General features: G+C 33.7%; 1 protein-coding gene across 1 annotated transcript; it reads right to left on the reverse strand.

Annotated features, from left to right (window-relative positions):
• Nucleotides 1-3,899: 3,899 nt before the first annotated feature.
• Nucleotides 3,900-13,387, reverse strand: LOC138323596 (uncharacterized). Its single transcript, XM_069268312.1, has 3 exons — nt 12,827-13,387; nt 6,374-6,552; nt 3,900-6,042 (listed from the first exon to the last, which is right to left on the reverse strand). Exons 2-3 carry the CDS (start codon nt 6,539-6,541, stop codon nt 5,152-5,154), a joined length of 1,059 nt encoding a protein of 352 aa, XP_069124413.1. The 5' UTR covers nt 6,542-6,552; nt 12,827-13,387; the 3' UTR covers nt 3,900-5,151.
• Nucleotides 13,388-17,155: the final 3,768 nt, after the last annotated feature.

The raw sequence follows: 17,155 nt of genomic DNA on the forward strand, positions 1-17,155 counted from the left end.
GTAAAATGTAATAAAATTGAAATGAAGCGAATGAGACTTAATGAAATATCGATAAGTTTGTAACTAGCATGTGGGTATCATATATGGTATACATAACAATATACACAAATAACAACATACATACATAACAACATACATACATAACAATATACATAAATAACAACATATATGGAATGAGACAGAGCTATGATGCAATAACATAGCTGTGTCCGTCTCTAAAATTGTAATGTAAACTAAGTACATGTAATGTATTTCACAAACATTAGTACATGGGTCCTAGGTCGATGACAATGATTAGGTCTCCTATGGCGGATGTTGTTAAAATGTTACGTGGTGCAGACAATATCCAAGGCGCCAATACCACTGTGACTCCTAACTATTAGAAACATTGTAGCGACCTATGTAAATAAAACCTTTTCAAACGTCAAGATGGGAACACGTGTATCCACCTGAAATGAGACGATGATCAGTTTAACACCATTTTATTGCGTTGTTTACGCGCCGATGTAGGTCCGAATCAGTGTAGGTGGTCAAGAGTCCTTTAGAACTCTACTTATCAAAGCTTGCAAACGATTTATTATCCTTAATTATAATTTAGACATAAAATATACTCCATTAAGATATGTGCAAGCAATGTAAATTGGTTATCTTTCGCGGTAATTCACATGAAATCTTCAATTTTTTTAAGACCAGCAAAATATTTTGGATGTTCATGACGTTATGATGAACATTGGAACCGTTTTATTGCGTATTTAAAACATTATTTCAAAAACGTTACATTGATTTAAGTCACAATCGCAAAAGTATTTATGGGTAAAAATTATTACGATCTCATCACAACCATTCTACTGAGGACAAGTTAAGAAATTGAAACGTTTTAATTATATTTTTTTTTATCTTTTCTGTATCGAATGCTTTAACGATTTTTATTTTGCCTGAAAACAAACTAGGTGCTATTTTTTGTTTGTAATTCATGCGTGCTCCTCATTAATAAGCGGTGCTCCGCACGTTCTCTCGTGCAGATGTTTTCGGCTGACAATCGGAGACCTCGCATTTTGCCGTGCCGTTCCCTGTCACAGATGTTTGCAGACTTTTCTGGAAATTATTTTTGTCGATCCCTCGCGCTTTGTATCGTTAGCGAGATGCTGCAGCAGGTGTTAGGCGCACGGAAGTGATATTTCCTCACAGATATCGAGTATCTATTGACCTTCTGTGGGAGACGTAAAGTCAACATCTACTCTATTTTCCCCTCCCTCCTACTCCCACTCCTAACCATTATGAATCATTTAGTATCTGCTATAATTCCACATGTCTCCAGCCTTCCTGGTCCAAAATTATTTACAAAGGAAAGTGATATCTTATCATCATATTATTGATAGAATAATAAATAGCTCAATTCATTTCCATGAATCTGTTTATTAAATGAAACTAAATAACCGACGTCCTTATCCCTCACTGATAATTGTTTTAAGTTGAAAAAAAATCTAATGAAAATGACAAAAAATAATGATCAGCTAAAGATGACACTACAATAATCCATAATCAAACGTTTTTCTCTACCATGACCCGATTGAGGATTTAAGCATGGTCGTGGTGAATTATATTTACCAAATCTTCGCATTCAAATCAGTGAGGTAGATATGCTTAGATCTACGATGACGGTAAAAGTCTAAAAACTTATCTGGACCATTTGATTCAAATTATCACTCGTTCAAATTATTCCATGATTTTAAGACGAATTCATTCGAGGATGAGATTGGCTTGGTTTTAAGAAAGGGTTCGCTCATTAATGAAAACCATTATAAATTAAAACTCCGTATACTATTTTTGAATACGTGTTACAAAATCAAACTTAAAAAAGGATCAATAGTATCCTTAACAAAGCCAGACAATATCAGATCAAAGGTTTTTTTATCGCAATTATGCAAATTAACCATGCTGTTATCATTTCTTTCTTTCTAAGAACCACCAATACGTAAAGGTACGGACGGCTTTCTCTTCTTTGTTTACTCTCGATGTGTCTGACACTTAATATTTGAATTAAATCATAAAAATCGATGAGGACGGTAGCACCTGGCCAAGGTCTAAAATTTCGCGCGTGTGCGATACAGCGTCCATTTAAACAAAAGCACAAACCAAATTTCATTGCATTGCATTTGCGCATTTTGTAGAAATATTCTCAGTTGAAAAAATATTTAAGGTTTATTCGTGAGTTAATTATTTAAAAGAATCAATCATATTGTATCATCATAAAGACGGGGAATTGTGGAACACATGTTATTCACGTGAACCAATTCTGGTAAAGCGAGCCACCTGCGGTCGACAACATGACAAAGGACTGCACATGCTAATTATGAACAGCAGATGCGGTGAATATCGATCACCACAGGAGTCACAAGTATCAATAATGCTATAAAAATCTCAATAGTCATAAAGTCGGGAAAACGCTGACAAAGCTTTCAAAAACAAGATTGCAGAATAGATAGATGGAAAGGCCACTATAGGCCAGTCATCAAAATTAGTTAACAGTTCGTATGAGTACAGTTCAATAACAGACATTTCAAATTCCTTCCAGATTCCAAGAACATTTAGTATCCGAATTATGAAAAATGATAGTTACATATGAAATAATTAAAGTTGCACAATGCCAAAATGAGTCGGTTTACTATTTATCTATATGCTGAATAGGTATATCAATCAATTCATGCCCTTACATATCAATTCAAACCAATGAATAAAACCCGGAAGATAGGGAAGATATCTAACATTCCATACCTCGTCAATAATCATTTATAAACATTGCAACAGGCTTAATATACAATGTTACAATGCAAATGTTACCAATTCCCATTGCATTATTATGTATGTAATTTTCAAATATTGATTTCTTAAACGCAAACTGACAAATAAATCATTCTAACAGCTGTTTCCAAATTAAGATAATGTATATCAATATTCTATTCAAGTTCGTTGTCACGAATATATTATGAATGCACATTTGATATGTTAAACGATAGGTTTAGGAATATTTATGAAAATCATATTCAATAACCAAGCGATAACCTTATTTTAGCGTTTTTGATTATGACAAAAATTGACTTAATGATAATAATGCTCACTCGATCATAATTTCACTCCTACCTTTCAGGAGGTGAAAAAATTAATTAGTCACCTGCCAGTCCCAGTTAGTTTTTTTGTTTTGTTTTGGCTTTTGTTTTTGTGGGTATTTTTCTTCTCTCTAGATTGCGTGGTCGGGTTTCTCCCACACAAAATATTTCGTATGTTTTAATCCAGGTGAAAAAGTCTATTTAAATGAATACGATTGTCTGTCCGTTATTTGTAGGCAGAGTGTTCTAAATTTTTACGCATCATCTTTCATACCTCTATAAATAAAAACCGAGAAAGGTCCGAAAAAGCGACGTTATCATGACCTTACAACAGAAACATTGACATGTTTGTAAACAATCTCAAAATTATGTTTATAAGGATAAACAAGCAATCTATTAAATCGCTCCAAAATTCTGTGAAGACCTGCTACACCGATTCGCATAGCTTCCATAAAATGATCATATCCAGATGTGTAAATAAGTACTTAAATCTATGCTTAGCAATTTTGTATATGTATAATAATCACTTCATTAAGCTGGTTGAATTACGTATATATACAACAATATATTTTGAATTATCTCGTAAATCACAACTATGTGTTAAATGAAGACATTGGAGATATTAGATTTGATATATTTTTATATATCATAGTTCTTGTTTTAAAAGTATTATTCTAGATATCGGTTTCTATGGTACTTCTTGGCTCATTTAGCTCCAAACCATTTTAACCACTGCGTGTTACCTCCCTTGTGTGACGATATCAAAGTTCCAAGAAAGATAACTCTAACACATTTTTGTTAATATGGTTTATTTTATCACAGAAAGCATGATACTCTTAAGCATACCATAACATGTTCTCGTTCAACAAAACTTGATAACGTGTATCATGCTAGACAATATTGAATATCCAATTAGCATTAAACGTGTGTCAATTAATGATTAGTAAGTCAAAGTTACATTTAGCAGTTAAAGTAACTTTTGATAAAGCAAAAATATTTTTGCGTATGATAACCCCGGCACAATAAGGATTTGCAATTAGTTTCTTTTTTTACGTGGTTCCTGCATATAAAAGCCAATGGGTGGTTGTATACTGTATTCTTGCAAAATTGCAAGACATCTGTAAGCGCTATTAAAAACAACACCATTACGAAATACATGTACATAAATGGGACATAAAAGTACAGATTTAAACTTTTTATCCTTATGTTATCTACCGAAAACAATGAAGTCAACTTTCACGATTACATCTACTACTTATAGTGGTACTATATGTTCCTTTTTAAACGAAACACAGTTAATAGAGAAAATCGAATTGGTTGCAAATACATCAATGCAGCATACAATGTATCATAACAAAAACTAAATTACATGCGTTTTTATATATTTGAAGAACCATTCCAATATAACGTCAGAAAAGATCCAAAGATCAATATCTGATCTGACATCTTTTTAAGATTTATTACGACGTCGCTTTTACAGCGATCGATTCAAAACTGGCCAACACAAAATATGTACCTGTACATTGGTATCTTACCATCGGAAATGGTATGCACAAAAACCAAGTAGACTGAAAAGGAAATGTTCACAGATAATAATTATCAAATTAAGTTGATGCATATTGAGACAGATTTGCAGAACCATACTTGACAACACAGCCGATAAATATGATATACATGTATAAATATAAAACGCGAAATCAATTACTTTCAGGATTTTATGACTTTTTACATTAAGAATTCTTGTCCTCAATTGATGATCAAGGCGAAATATATATAGTCACTGGATGTAAAATCCGTGATATATTTGATAATGCTTATTCAAAAGCTGAGAACGGGTGGATAATCTTCTTTACAAAGATCACTACGTTTTAGGCCATGTCCATTTTAATTAATGGATTGTTCACCAACTAATTCTTTTCATCAGTTCAGCACCATTTCAAACACGTTTATACGTGTGTTATTTACATTCTCTATAACTAGTTACATGGACATTACATTTGGCACATTCTGTTTCATTGTCATGGCTATTAATATAGTAAGTGCTTCAATAGAACTTGTTGGCGTAATATGTCAGTAGGGTAGTGACTGTTGCTACCAGCATAGTGATTACGCGGTGATACCACGAGGTAACATGGACAGTGCTTCCACCCGAGAAGCACTCACATACACAGGTTGATCCAACGCAGGAGTGGCACACACATGGTTGGATTCTACTGTTCTGAAATCTGCTTCGAAAGTCCTCAAAGTCTTTGTACACAACGACACCCCTGTCTGTTACTCGACCAAAGGTTTGTGTTTGTGTCATACGAGTGCTGTCTTGTTGACCTGGGACTGTTGCCCAAGGGTCTGACGCAAATGTTAGGCCATTCGGCGGTGGAGGGGGAACCGTCATGGAGTTTGACGTCTTCATGTTTTCGCCCGTGATGAGAGATAGGCCTTCTTGTATGTCAGGATGACCTATCGCAATATCAGCACATCCATAGAACTGCTCTTGGTTTCCACAACCAAGACACTGTTCCCCAGTGATTGCATCTCTTCCCCAACTATTTCCAGCGTTGTATTTCCACTGGAACAGACAGTCACGACACCGAACACCACTTGGCAACCGTACTTGCAACTCCAGTTTTTGGTAGCCATTTTTGTCGGGTACAGGGTATCTAGTTCCTCGGATGTCAGGATTCACAACCTCAAGCACATACTGATCGAGACATTCCTGTGTGACTTTCTTCTTTGGGTCGTCGTTCACACACAGTTTAAACTCGAAATAGCCTTTGTGATTGGCTGTCAACTCTACGACAACTCTCATCACCTGACCTGGCTGGAACGTGCGTACTACGATGCCATTTGCATATTTCCCGCCAGCTTCGTTTTCGTGTCTTCCAGCATAATTGTCACCACACAGTCCACATTTACCACCGTTTTGTTCATATTGAACCTGAAAACAAATAATTGATGCCTATATACAGTATATCGAATACACTTTGGCTTGTATTAGAAACTGAGCAGTTGTGCTCGGTGTCTTGTAATGTAAATGTACAATTTGAATCAAAAGCAATGTTATAATATGCATGCCAAAGTTGAACTGCTTAATAAAATGCTCAAAACGGCGTTGACATGTTTTTATTATTCACCTTAGCCATTACTTCACATGAACTCTTATAATGTAAGCGAACTTATCTTTAAAAAAAACAACAACATATAATTCACATAACATTAATCAAATATACCGCCACTTATTTCTAGTTACTATAGTAACCTTTGTTTACCTGAACTCCTCCGCAGTAGAGTTGGTTATCGTTATAGTTCGGTGGATTATTGAAGCCGTATCTCCACATAGTGGACCGAGATGGTGGATCTATCAACCGACCGTGACCATGAACAATGTCTACGGCGCATGTCAGGAAAAAGTTGAAAAGCAGGATCTTCAACCACATTTTTTCTCTTCCTGCAATTTCAATGAAACATAGTATAAAAGTAACATCTTTTGCACTGATAAGCATTATTACTATAACTTACTGTAATTTTTCACAAGGTTATAGATGATAATTACATAAATTTATAAAATTGATTATACAGTGCATATGATTTTATAGCATGACTGTTTTTATAAATGCGTCACTTCCCTAAGGTTGTCTAGTTAGCTTGGTAACCGTAAAGCAGAAACCCTTCACAACTATGAATAATCACCAAAATAATAGAACGAATTGCTTTAGCACATAAAATATATAATATAAACCAACTTTCATTCACGACCACTCAATTTTGCGATTTCAGTTTGAAACTTAGTTCGCGGGCATACATTTTTGCGGATTCAAAATCTTAACTGAATTACCATATCAATCGCAAAAAATATATTAAGTCAATCGCCAGCGAAAGAAAGATGATTTACAGTAGTGTAGTATCTTACAATAATATGTAGTATCATTGTATTCACGGCATCTGTTCATCAACTCAAGTTTCAGTGTAGTATGTCATTTTTTATATTCAATTTTCTTGTATCGTCAGTATAAGGTGTTTTAGCAGGATTAAATTTTATTATGAAATACATAGCTATCAATTTAGGGTAAATTGTGCAAAATATGTTTCTTTTTACACAATGATTTCATTTGTTCACAAGTTGTACTGTAGTTGTAGATTTAACTCCCTTACAATTCCAATGAAATATTCAAGGATATAATAACCAAATAAAGAATAACATACCGTTACAACCATATTCTTATTAAGGTCTCCACCGCTGAAGAATGGTATTTTTTCTCGATCAAAAACAGGGGCAGACGATTTAGTATTTTTTCAGTTACAAAAGTTGCATCACGAAAAAATTAGTGACGCTATGTCCTATATGGAATGAACTACTTATTGCGCATGCTCCAAAAGCAAATCAAATTATTTTATATTACTTTTTTGTGTTAATTAGACATATACATACATGATTAAACACAAATTATTGTTCAAGCGGAGCTTCTTGAAAACCATAACATCTAAAATGGGACGGCAATGAAATAACAGATTATTTTTAGCAAAAATATTAATTTTATTCTAGCACTTCACAACACGGAAAACTATAGATAATTTGCATGCTGTGTTAGGAGATGTGGTATGTTTTCGCTATGCAAAAATAATGCTAATCGAGTGAGTGCATATTTTACTGTGTAAATCTCTGGACAATTTTGTCTATGCGACATGTGCCTACATCACCTGAAAGTACGTGTCGGATTAATACCTGTATGAGCGAAAATTGACCCCGGACTGATCACTAGCAGTGTATTGGCAGTTTTGAGTGAATGATTGACCAGAAGTCTATAGTCTAATGACAGCTTAGCCTATACATTCAGGTCAAGGATATGTTAGGTTCATAAGCACTCAGCGACACTAATGTTACATAGAGTTACAAATATGATAATAAACGGATTATACTCTTCGTACTCCGCGCGATATATCTGTGATACATTACGTTACATAGAAAGTAAACGAATCACATTGATGCACTTTTCCATTTTCGTTATTATCTATTGTTGTGTGGGCATTTTGTTTCACGCTAGCAGTAAAGATCATTGACTTTTGTTAGAGATCGTTGAAATGGCCCTAGTTTATATTTGGGTACAATTAAGGACGTGTCCGTTATCTAGTTGTTAAAACCGGACTAACAAAAAAAGGAAATGACTCAAGGTGACCTTTTGTAATGTGACAAGAAACTGTCCTCGTGGATACCCAATTCGTGACCCAGAAATTGAAGCTGTTAGTATATTTGTATCTTTTTATGAGTAATTTATTACTTGAGTACTGACTTGAAGATGCTCCACCGCCTACAGAGTATAAGCGATACCCATCATTCAAACATTAACTGATGTATAATCGTGTTTATAATATGTCTAATTAACACAAAATATGTGTAAAACCATTTGTTTTACATCTGGTGCATGGGCAATCAGCACTTCAGTCCATACAGGTCATAGTGCCATCGGGACATAATTAATTATTTTTAATATTTCATCTTGAATTTAAGAATTTAAGAATTTAATTTCTATCATCTTAATTATCATTATGAATCCTTCATTCATCATCTTTAATTCACCAATTTTGAAAATTTGATAAAGTTTACAACATTTTGTAAAGTACAAATGATTGGCTAATGGCTAATACTAGTAATCACGAATACCAGTCAAAACAATAAATGCCACATTACGTTACACGATAAACAAACGTGACATCATTATGTTAATGAGATTATGCAGTTATTTTTATAAACAATTAAATTGGCATTAAAAATGAGAGATAATTATGTTACCTTGGTAACGATATACGCATATTAACATAAAAACTTGACATGTTCGTGCACTCTAATTTGAATGCATGATGTCCTAAAACAGCACGCGGATAACATAAAACAGAAACATCATTTTACATTAATGCCATGCACACATTATCACTGTTTTGTTTTGTGTTCTACGCCTGAAGTACGTCTTTAGCAACACTGGAAGTACGAACTACGAAGTGTTTGTATTTGTCGATATCATATTTACAATTTATTACTTTTTGGGGTTTTTAAAAAGTATTTGTTTAAAGTTAGTTTAAAATTTGATGTAGCAATAACATCAACGTTTTATACGAGTACCAGTCATTTATAGTGTATTTTTCCCACTCGGTTTGACTGTTTCTGAATGATCTTAATTACACCTTCTTTATATTTTGACATTCAAAGTTCAACAAAAAGTTATAGGGACAGTATTCTGTATTTGCATATTACAAAATTTCGCCCTGCAGAATAGGTTTGATTGTAACATCATGTGATTGTGAGCGTGATGCTTTTCAGAGAAAATAAGTGAGTTACACTCAAAACACAATGACGTCACAATGGATACCAACCAGGAGTTACGAAACAAAAAGAAACACATACGTCAACAAAAAAGCAAATAGAACTGTAAACGTAAACGATAGATCAAACGTTCAACATTCGTAAACAATAACAAATGATATACTACTTGTCATTTCAGACAACAACTCGTAATTTCCGGGACAAGGTTGTCTCAGTTATAAAACAATCAATCACCAGCGAAAACAAGAGCCTGTCGAGTAATGGAGATAAGAAAAAATCAGGATCACTATACCTTTTAAGCACTGGCCTTCTTTTACAAGGACATCAACGTGGTTATAAATCTAGCAATTATATAAATCCAGTGTCTATGTCATGCAATTAGATCGTATTTTTCCCACAGACAACAGGCTTTTTTGTTGTTTTTCGTTTTTTACTTGTCTATTTTTTGTAAATAACAGATACTAAAATAACTTTTATTTTGAATCATTTCGCGATTTAACCTATTATAACCTATTCCTATAAGTCTTGATATCAAAAACACGTCCTAGATCCAACATACGCACAAAAGTCCAAAAAATATTGATGAAAAGAAAAAATGAAAAAAAAAAAACAACAACACATAAATGTGAGTAAAATATGAAGGTTTACCAAAAATCATCTTATACTACCATGACATGTCTCGATTTTAGCAAAATGACAAATGATAATCAAAGGGTAGCAACCTATTCGAAACATAAGGGAAAAAATTATAAGGAAATTATAGCTATACATCAAATCTCGCCATACCACCAGAGGGATATATTTGTCGACCAGAAAAGTAATATTAATTGGTTGAGAACTGATGATAAAATAGTTTCCATGTATTGCCTCACTTAAATTTAAAAAAAACACCCAGAAGCTCATTTCTTATCTATTTTAGTCGCTTTAGACGATCATATAATGGAATAAATATATATTGTGGTTCGCCTCACCCTGCACCTGAAGGCTGTTGAAGTGAGAGAATCCTGTTTATAACACATTTGCTATACATTATAGTTATAGTGATATTCTAGTCAAACACGTCTCTCTACTTTAGAGTATCTAATACAGTGTTATAAATCATTGCCATACCACTGGCTGTCAGTCCCAGGTATGCAGGTATATTTATATAAAACATATCGGCGTCACATCTCACAGTACTAGATTATGATTACATAATTAGTAATTTATCATTCGATGTAAATAAAAAATCCTGACTATGGTCGTCTTTGTCTATCGGTTAACGCACACAAAGATATATTTATTATACCTGTGGTACTCTAATAATAGCATTTATTTATTTTTATTTTTTGTAGTTTTAATTTTTTCATAATCTTCGATTTTTTAGATTTAAAAAATACTTGATAGTTGTATTGCATGAATTCATTTTTAGTGTTCACACTTAAAAAACAAAATGGCAAACAACAAATATCACCATTGTACAATGTACTTCAAATAACGCTTTTGAACAACGTAATGAGGGAAGCGTATACTGTAAGCGGGTTTATTTTTTTTTTTTTTTTTTTTCATTGTTTTTTTTTTTTTTTTGTTGTTTTGTTTTTGCGATTGATATTCACGTAAAGGTGTCGCGAAATCTCTACTTCAAGTACGAAACATATTCTTAAACTGAAAATGGAAAATGCGATATTAAATCGAGGTGAAAAAGGTGAACACGCGAAATTAAGTCGTCGCGAAAATAAGTATCAAACAAAGCACCAAGTGGAGGGTTGTGATACACTTACAATTCACGCTCTTATTCAGCATTGTTTTACAATAACAATAAACTTAGTCATGCATGTCGAACACTGATTCATTAGTGTGGTAATTGAGGACTACCATATAAATCACATACAAACTCAGCCATACACAGGTCATAAAGTATCATTGTTAAATCCCTATAGATCAGTTCACTAATTACATTCTCATTTGCTTATCACGAAATGCACGCACCTGCATGGTTTTTTTTAAATAATAATGATTTGAAAACATTAAATTTATGTGTTGATGTTTATGTATTTTTATTTTTTAATTGCTATGACGCAAAAAAGAGTGATCCCCATTTATTGATATCTTGTCTAATCGTTTTGAGTTAGATAAGAATTTTGTTATTTTAATATTCATCTCTTTACACACTAGAAAATCGTCATAGTCATGAATTTTTGCATGATTATGAAAATAGCAAAAATGTTAGGCTTTTGTTCGTACATGTAATATAAAACAAGATGGAAAATGTAACTATTAATAAAAACATACCTAAACCTTAAGAAATATGATTTAAAATATTCTCTAGATTTTACAAAAACACATCTTTCAAAGTAGTAAGCAATAGCTAATAATTCATACCAAAATTTTAATCGAGTAAGTAACGTCTTCAAAACATTAAGGAGACATATTCATATAACCATTGTATACTTTATTTCTGAATCCTTATATTTCTTTATACTTTTATCAATGTATGACAAATAAAATACGGTTTAGACTAAAACATTTTGTGGCCATAGACTAATTTCTAATTAAGTAATATTCTATCTAAGTATTACAATGTCAAAGTCACTGGATAGCAGGCGGATTGTGCGATAAAATTATCATATTATTTATTTTGCTGCAGTTTTAGAATTACAATACGAATAATTCCAAAAAAGAGTTATTGTTTCCTAATATCATTAGCAAAAGTGTAAAAGATAGAGTGACAGATTTCCCATATAGTATTTATCCTTTGTATATCATAATGTATATATCATCTACCTGATGAATAATAAGTAGACATGATATGTACGGTAATATAAATGTCTTATGCATACAGGGACATGCTCGTACTGTCCAACTGGACAGCAAGCTAGCATTGGTGTATACCAATCTGTATATATATATACGACAGGTAAATTTTACATATAGTCAGGTATAATATTATGTCATATGTACATAACGTTTATTTGTGACTCAGTCGAGGAAATATACTTCGCTAATGATGGCGTCTTATATACGGATGGGTTAATTTGCTAGAAAATCCTATCTAGATTCTGATACATCACTCTACAGAATGATGTTTTATTATAAGAATTGACGAAATTATAATTTCTGTAAACTTCTTAAAAGCTACATCCGAAATGTTAATTCAAAACATAGCTGAATATAGATATAAACGTTCTCATTATGTTAAACAAAGCAATACCTGTGCATTTCTTTCTAGCAAATAAGAAAAACGTGGCTATGGATGTTATATTAGATTATAAATTTACTCTCTTTTCGTCGTGACATTCATGAACACATAACTCAAACGAAATCAGAAATCAAGACCTCGCTCACTTGTCAAGTACTGCCCTATTCTACTTAAAGATAATGAACATTAATGAAATAATAGAATGACATAAATAAAGTCCATACTTACTTGTAATGTACCTCCGCTGTATATCAACCAAATATATGTTGTCTTCAAACTAAAAATCCAGATCAATCCCCTTGAGTCCCTATTTAAGGTCACATGAAATATACGATGAACGGAAGAGAGCGGTCATGAGTTAGGATATCTGCCTGTCCGTTACGACCGTATGACAGAGTCTTAATCAGGATATGATTCACAATTAAATTTGAGATTCATATAGCCCACGCGTAGATAAGGTAAGCTGCTAGTTGATATGGAGTTTTAGCAACACAACACTTTCACCTGATTAAACCAAATTATCGGCGTCACATCTTCGTGTTGATAAAATATCCCCATGATTTTGAAACACACAAAAAGCTATCATCACATGCATTCCATTTACATGTTTATCAAGATGAAATCACATCCTTTTACTAATACACCTTTTCTTTGAACAAAGAACCCTGATCATCGTATTGACCAAACTACAGAAATATGACCGGTGCATATTGATGTCCGCTGATGACGTCACTGTCCTTACTTTGGGACGGACATGAGGTAGTGCTGTTGGGAGATCGTTGATAGATCACTATGCTATGACCGCCGGCTAGTTATTACACGTATATATAAAGTGTCTTAACGAATCGTTGGTAGGTTACTTGTAAAACATCAACCGTACATGACCCTGCCTTACCTTCCCTCGTGTACTTAATGGGTGTAAAAGGTGCCAACGAGGGCCAGTCTTACCTAATTACTGATGTACTGTGATGTAAAAATAAACAAGGGCCAGCCTTACCTTATTACTGATGTACTGTGATGATCTAAAATAAACAAGGGCCAGCCTTACCTTATTACTGATGTACTGTGATGATGTAAAAATAAACAAGGGCCAGCCTTACCTAATTACTGATGTACTGTGATGATGTAAAATTAAACAAGGGCCAGCCTTACCTAATTACTGATGTACTGTGATGATGTAAAAATAAACAAGAGCCAGTCTTACCTAATTACTGATGTACTGTGATGATGTAAAAATAAACAAGGGCCAGTCTTACCTAATTACTGATGTACTGTGATGATGTAAAAATAAACAAGGGCCAGCTTTACCTAATTACTGATGTACTGTGATGATGTAAAAATAAACAAGGGCCAGCTTTACTTAATTACTGATGTTCTGTGATGACGTAGAAATAAACAGGGGTCAGTCTTAACTAATTACTGATGTACTGTGATGATATAAACTAAACAAGGGCCAGCCTTACCTAATTACTGATGTACTGTGATGATGTAAAAATAAACAAGGGCCAGCCTTACCTAATTACTGATGTACTGTGATGATGTAAAAATAAACAAGGGCCAGTGTACTGTGATGATGTAAAAGTAAACAAGGGCCAGCTTTACTTAATTACTGATGTACAGTGATGATGTAAAAATAAACAAGGGCCAGCCTTACCTAATTACTGATGTACTGTGATGATGTAAAAATAAACAAGGGCCATCCTTACCTAATTACTGATGTACTGTGATGATATAAAAATAAACAAGGGTCAGCCTTACCTAATTACTTATGTACTGTGATGATGTAAAAATAAACAAGGGCCAGTCTTACCTAATTACTGATGTACTGTGATGATGTAAAAATAAACAAGGGCCAGCCTTACCTTATTACTGATGTACTGTGATGATGTGAAAATATACAAGGACCAGTCTTACCTAATTACTGATGTACTGTGATGATGTAAAAATAAACAAGGGCCAGCATTACCTAATTATTGATGTACTGTGATGATGTAAAAATAAACAAGGGCCAGCCTTACCTAATTACTGATGTACTGTGATGATGTAAAATAAACAAGGGCCAGCCTTACCTAATTACTGATGTACTGTGATGATGTAAATTAAACAAGGGCCAGCCTTACCTTATTACTGATGTACTGTGATGATGTAAAATAAACAAGGGCCAGCCTTACCTAATTACTGATGTACTGTGATGATGTAAAAATAAACAAGGGCCAGCCTTACCTAATTACTGATGTACTGTGATGATGTAAAAATAAACAAGGGCCAGTCTTACCTAATTACTCATGTACTGTGATGATATAAAAATAAACAAGGGCCAGTCTTACCTAATTACTGATGTACTGTGATGATGTGAAAATAAACAAGGGCCAGTCTTACCTAATTACTCATGTACTGTGATGATATAAAAATAAACAAGGGTCAGCCTTACCTAATAACTCATGTACTGTGATGATGTAAAAATAAACAAGGGCCAGTCTTACCTAATTACTGATGTACTGTGATGATGTAAAAATAAACAAGGGCCAGTCTTACCTAATTACTGATGTACTGTGATGATGTAAAAATAAACAAGGGCCAGTCTTACCTAATTACTGATGTACTGTGATGATGTAAAAATAAACAAGGGCCAGCTTTACCTAATTACTGATGTACTGTGATGATGTAAAAATAAACAAGGGCCAGCTTTACCTAATTACTGATGTTCTGTGATGATGTAAAAATAAACAGGGGTCAATCTTACCTAATTACTGATGTACTGTGATGATATAAAATAAACAAGGGTCAGCCTTACCTAATTACTGATGTACTGTGATGATGTAAAAATAAACAAGGGCCAGGATGTACTGTGATGATGTAAAAATAAACAAGGGTCAGCCTTACCTTATTACTGATGTACTGTGATGATGTAAAAATAAACAAGGGCCAGCCTTACCTAATTACTGATGTACTGTGATGATGTAAAAATAAACAAGGGCCAGTGTACTGTGATGATGTAAAAATAAACAAGGGCCACCTTTACCTAATTACTGATGTACTGTGATGATGTAAAAATAAACAAGGGCTAGCTTTACCTAATTACTGATGTTCTGTGATGATTATAAAAATAAACAAGGGCCAGCATTACCTAATTACTGATGTACTGTGATGATGTAAAAATAAACAAGGGCCAGCTTTACCAAATTACTAATGTCCTTTGATGATGTAAAATTAAACAAGGGCCAGCATTACCTAATTACTGATGTACTGTGATGATGTTAAAATAAACAAGGACCAGCCTTACCTAATTACTGATGTACTGTGATGATGTAAAAATAAACAAGGGCCAGCCTTACCTAATTATTGATGTTCTGTGATGATGTGAAAATAAACAAGGGCCAGTCTTACCTAATTACTGGTGTACTTTGATGATGAAAAATAAACAAGGGCCAGTCTTACCTAATTATTGATGTACTGTGATGATGTAAATTAAAATAGGGCCAGCCTTACCTTATTACTGATGTACTGTGATGATGTAAAAATAAACAAGGGTCAGTCTTACCTAATTACTCATGTACTGTGATGATATAAAAATAAACAAGGGTCAGCCTTACCTAATTACTCATGTACTGTGATGATGTAAAAATAAACAAGGGCCAGCTTTACCTAATTACTAATGTCCTTTGATGATGTAAAATAAACAAGGGCCAGCATTACCTAATTACTGATGTACTGTGATGAGGTAAAAATAAACAAGGGTCAGTCTTACCTAATTACTGATGTACTGTGATGATATAAAATAAACAAGGGCCAGCCTTTCCTCATTACTGATGTACTGTGATGATGTAAAAATAAACAAGGGCCAGCCTTTCCTCATTACTGATGTACTGTGATGATATAAAAATAAACAAGGGTAAGCCTTACCTAATTACTCATGTACTGTGATGATGTAAAAATAAACAAGGGCCAGTCTTACCTAATTACTGATGTACTGTGATGATGTAAAAATAAACAAGGGCCAGTCTTACCTAATTAATGATGTACTGTGATGATGTGAAAATAAACAAGGGCCAGCCTTACCTAATTACTGATGTACTGTGATGATGTAAAAATAAACAAGGGCCAGTCTTACCAAAATAAATTATTATCTTGAAAGATCAAATACCAATATAATGGAAAGAGTTGGACATAAACAAGATGTAATTTGGTTGGTAGAATTGTACCTGTTGCCCCTAATTGCATGATCGTAAAAGGCGACTAAATTTAGGATATTATCTTTTCCTTTTTTCCTAACTTACTTCTTTCTACCTAACGTCTCCTTTCACACAGCTTTACTTTTGGTCTTTTGTGGAGCGCTCGCCCGTGTGAGTGAGGCTTTGGGTTCTATCCCCTGGCCGAGAAACACCAAAGTCTATAAAAGTGGTAGTTTCTGCTTAGTGCTCAGCATTAAGGGAGTGGGACGACTAGTTCGGCCGTTGTCAGTATAATCTGTCCGAAAGTGGTGTGTTGCTTTAAGTCTTCGGAAACATGATTCAGTGATATAGCACTATAAAAAGGAAAACAGTTCCACTTTACAAG

This window comes from Argopecten irradians, chromosome 5 (assembly GCF_041381155.1).
Source record: "Argopecten irradians isolate NY chromosome 5, Ai_NY, whole genome shotgun sequence".
Lineage (NCBI taxonomy): Eukaryota > Metazoa > Mollusca > Bivalvia > Pectinida > Pectinidae > Argopecten > Argopecten irradians.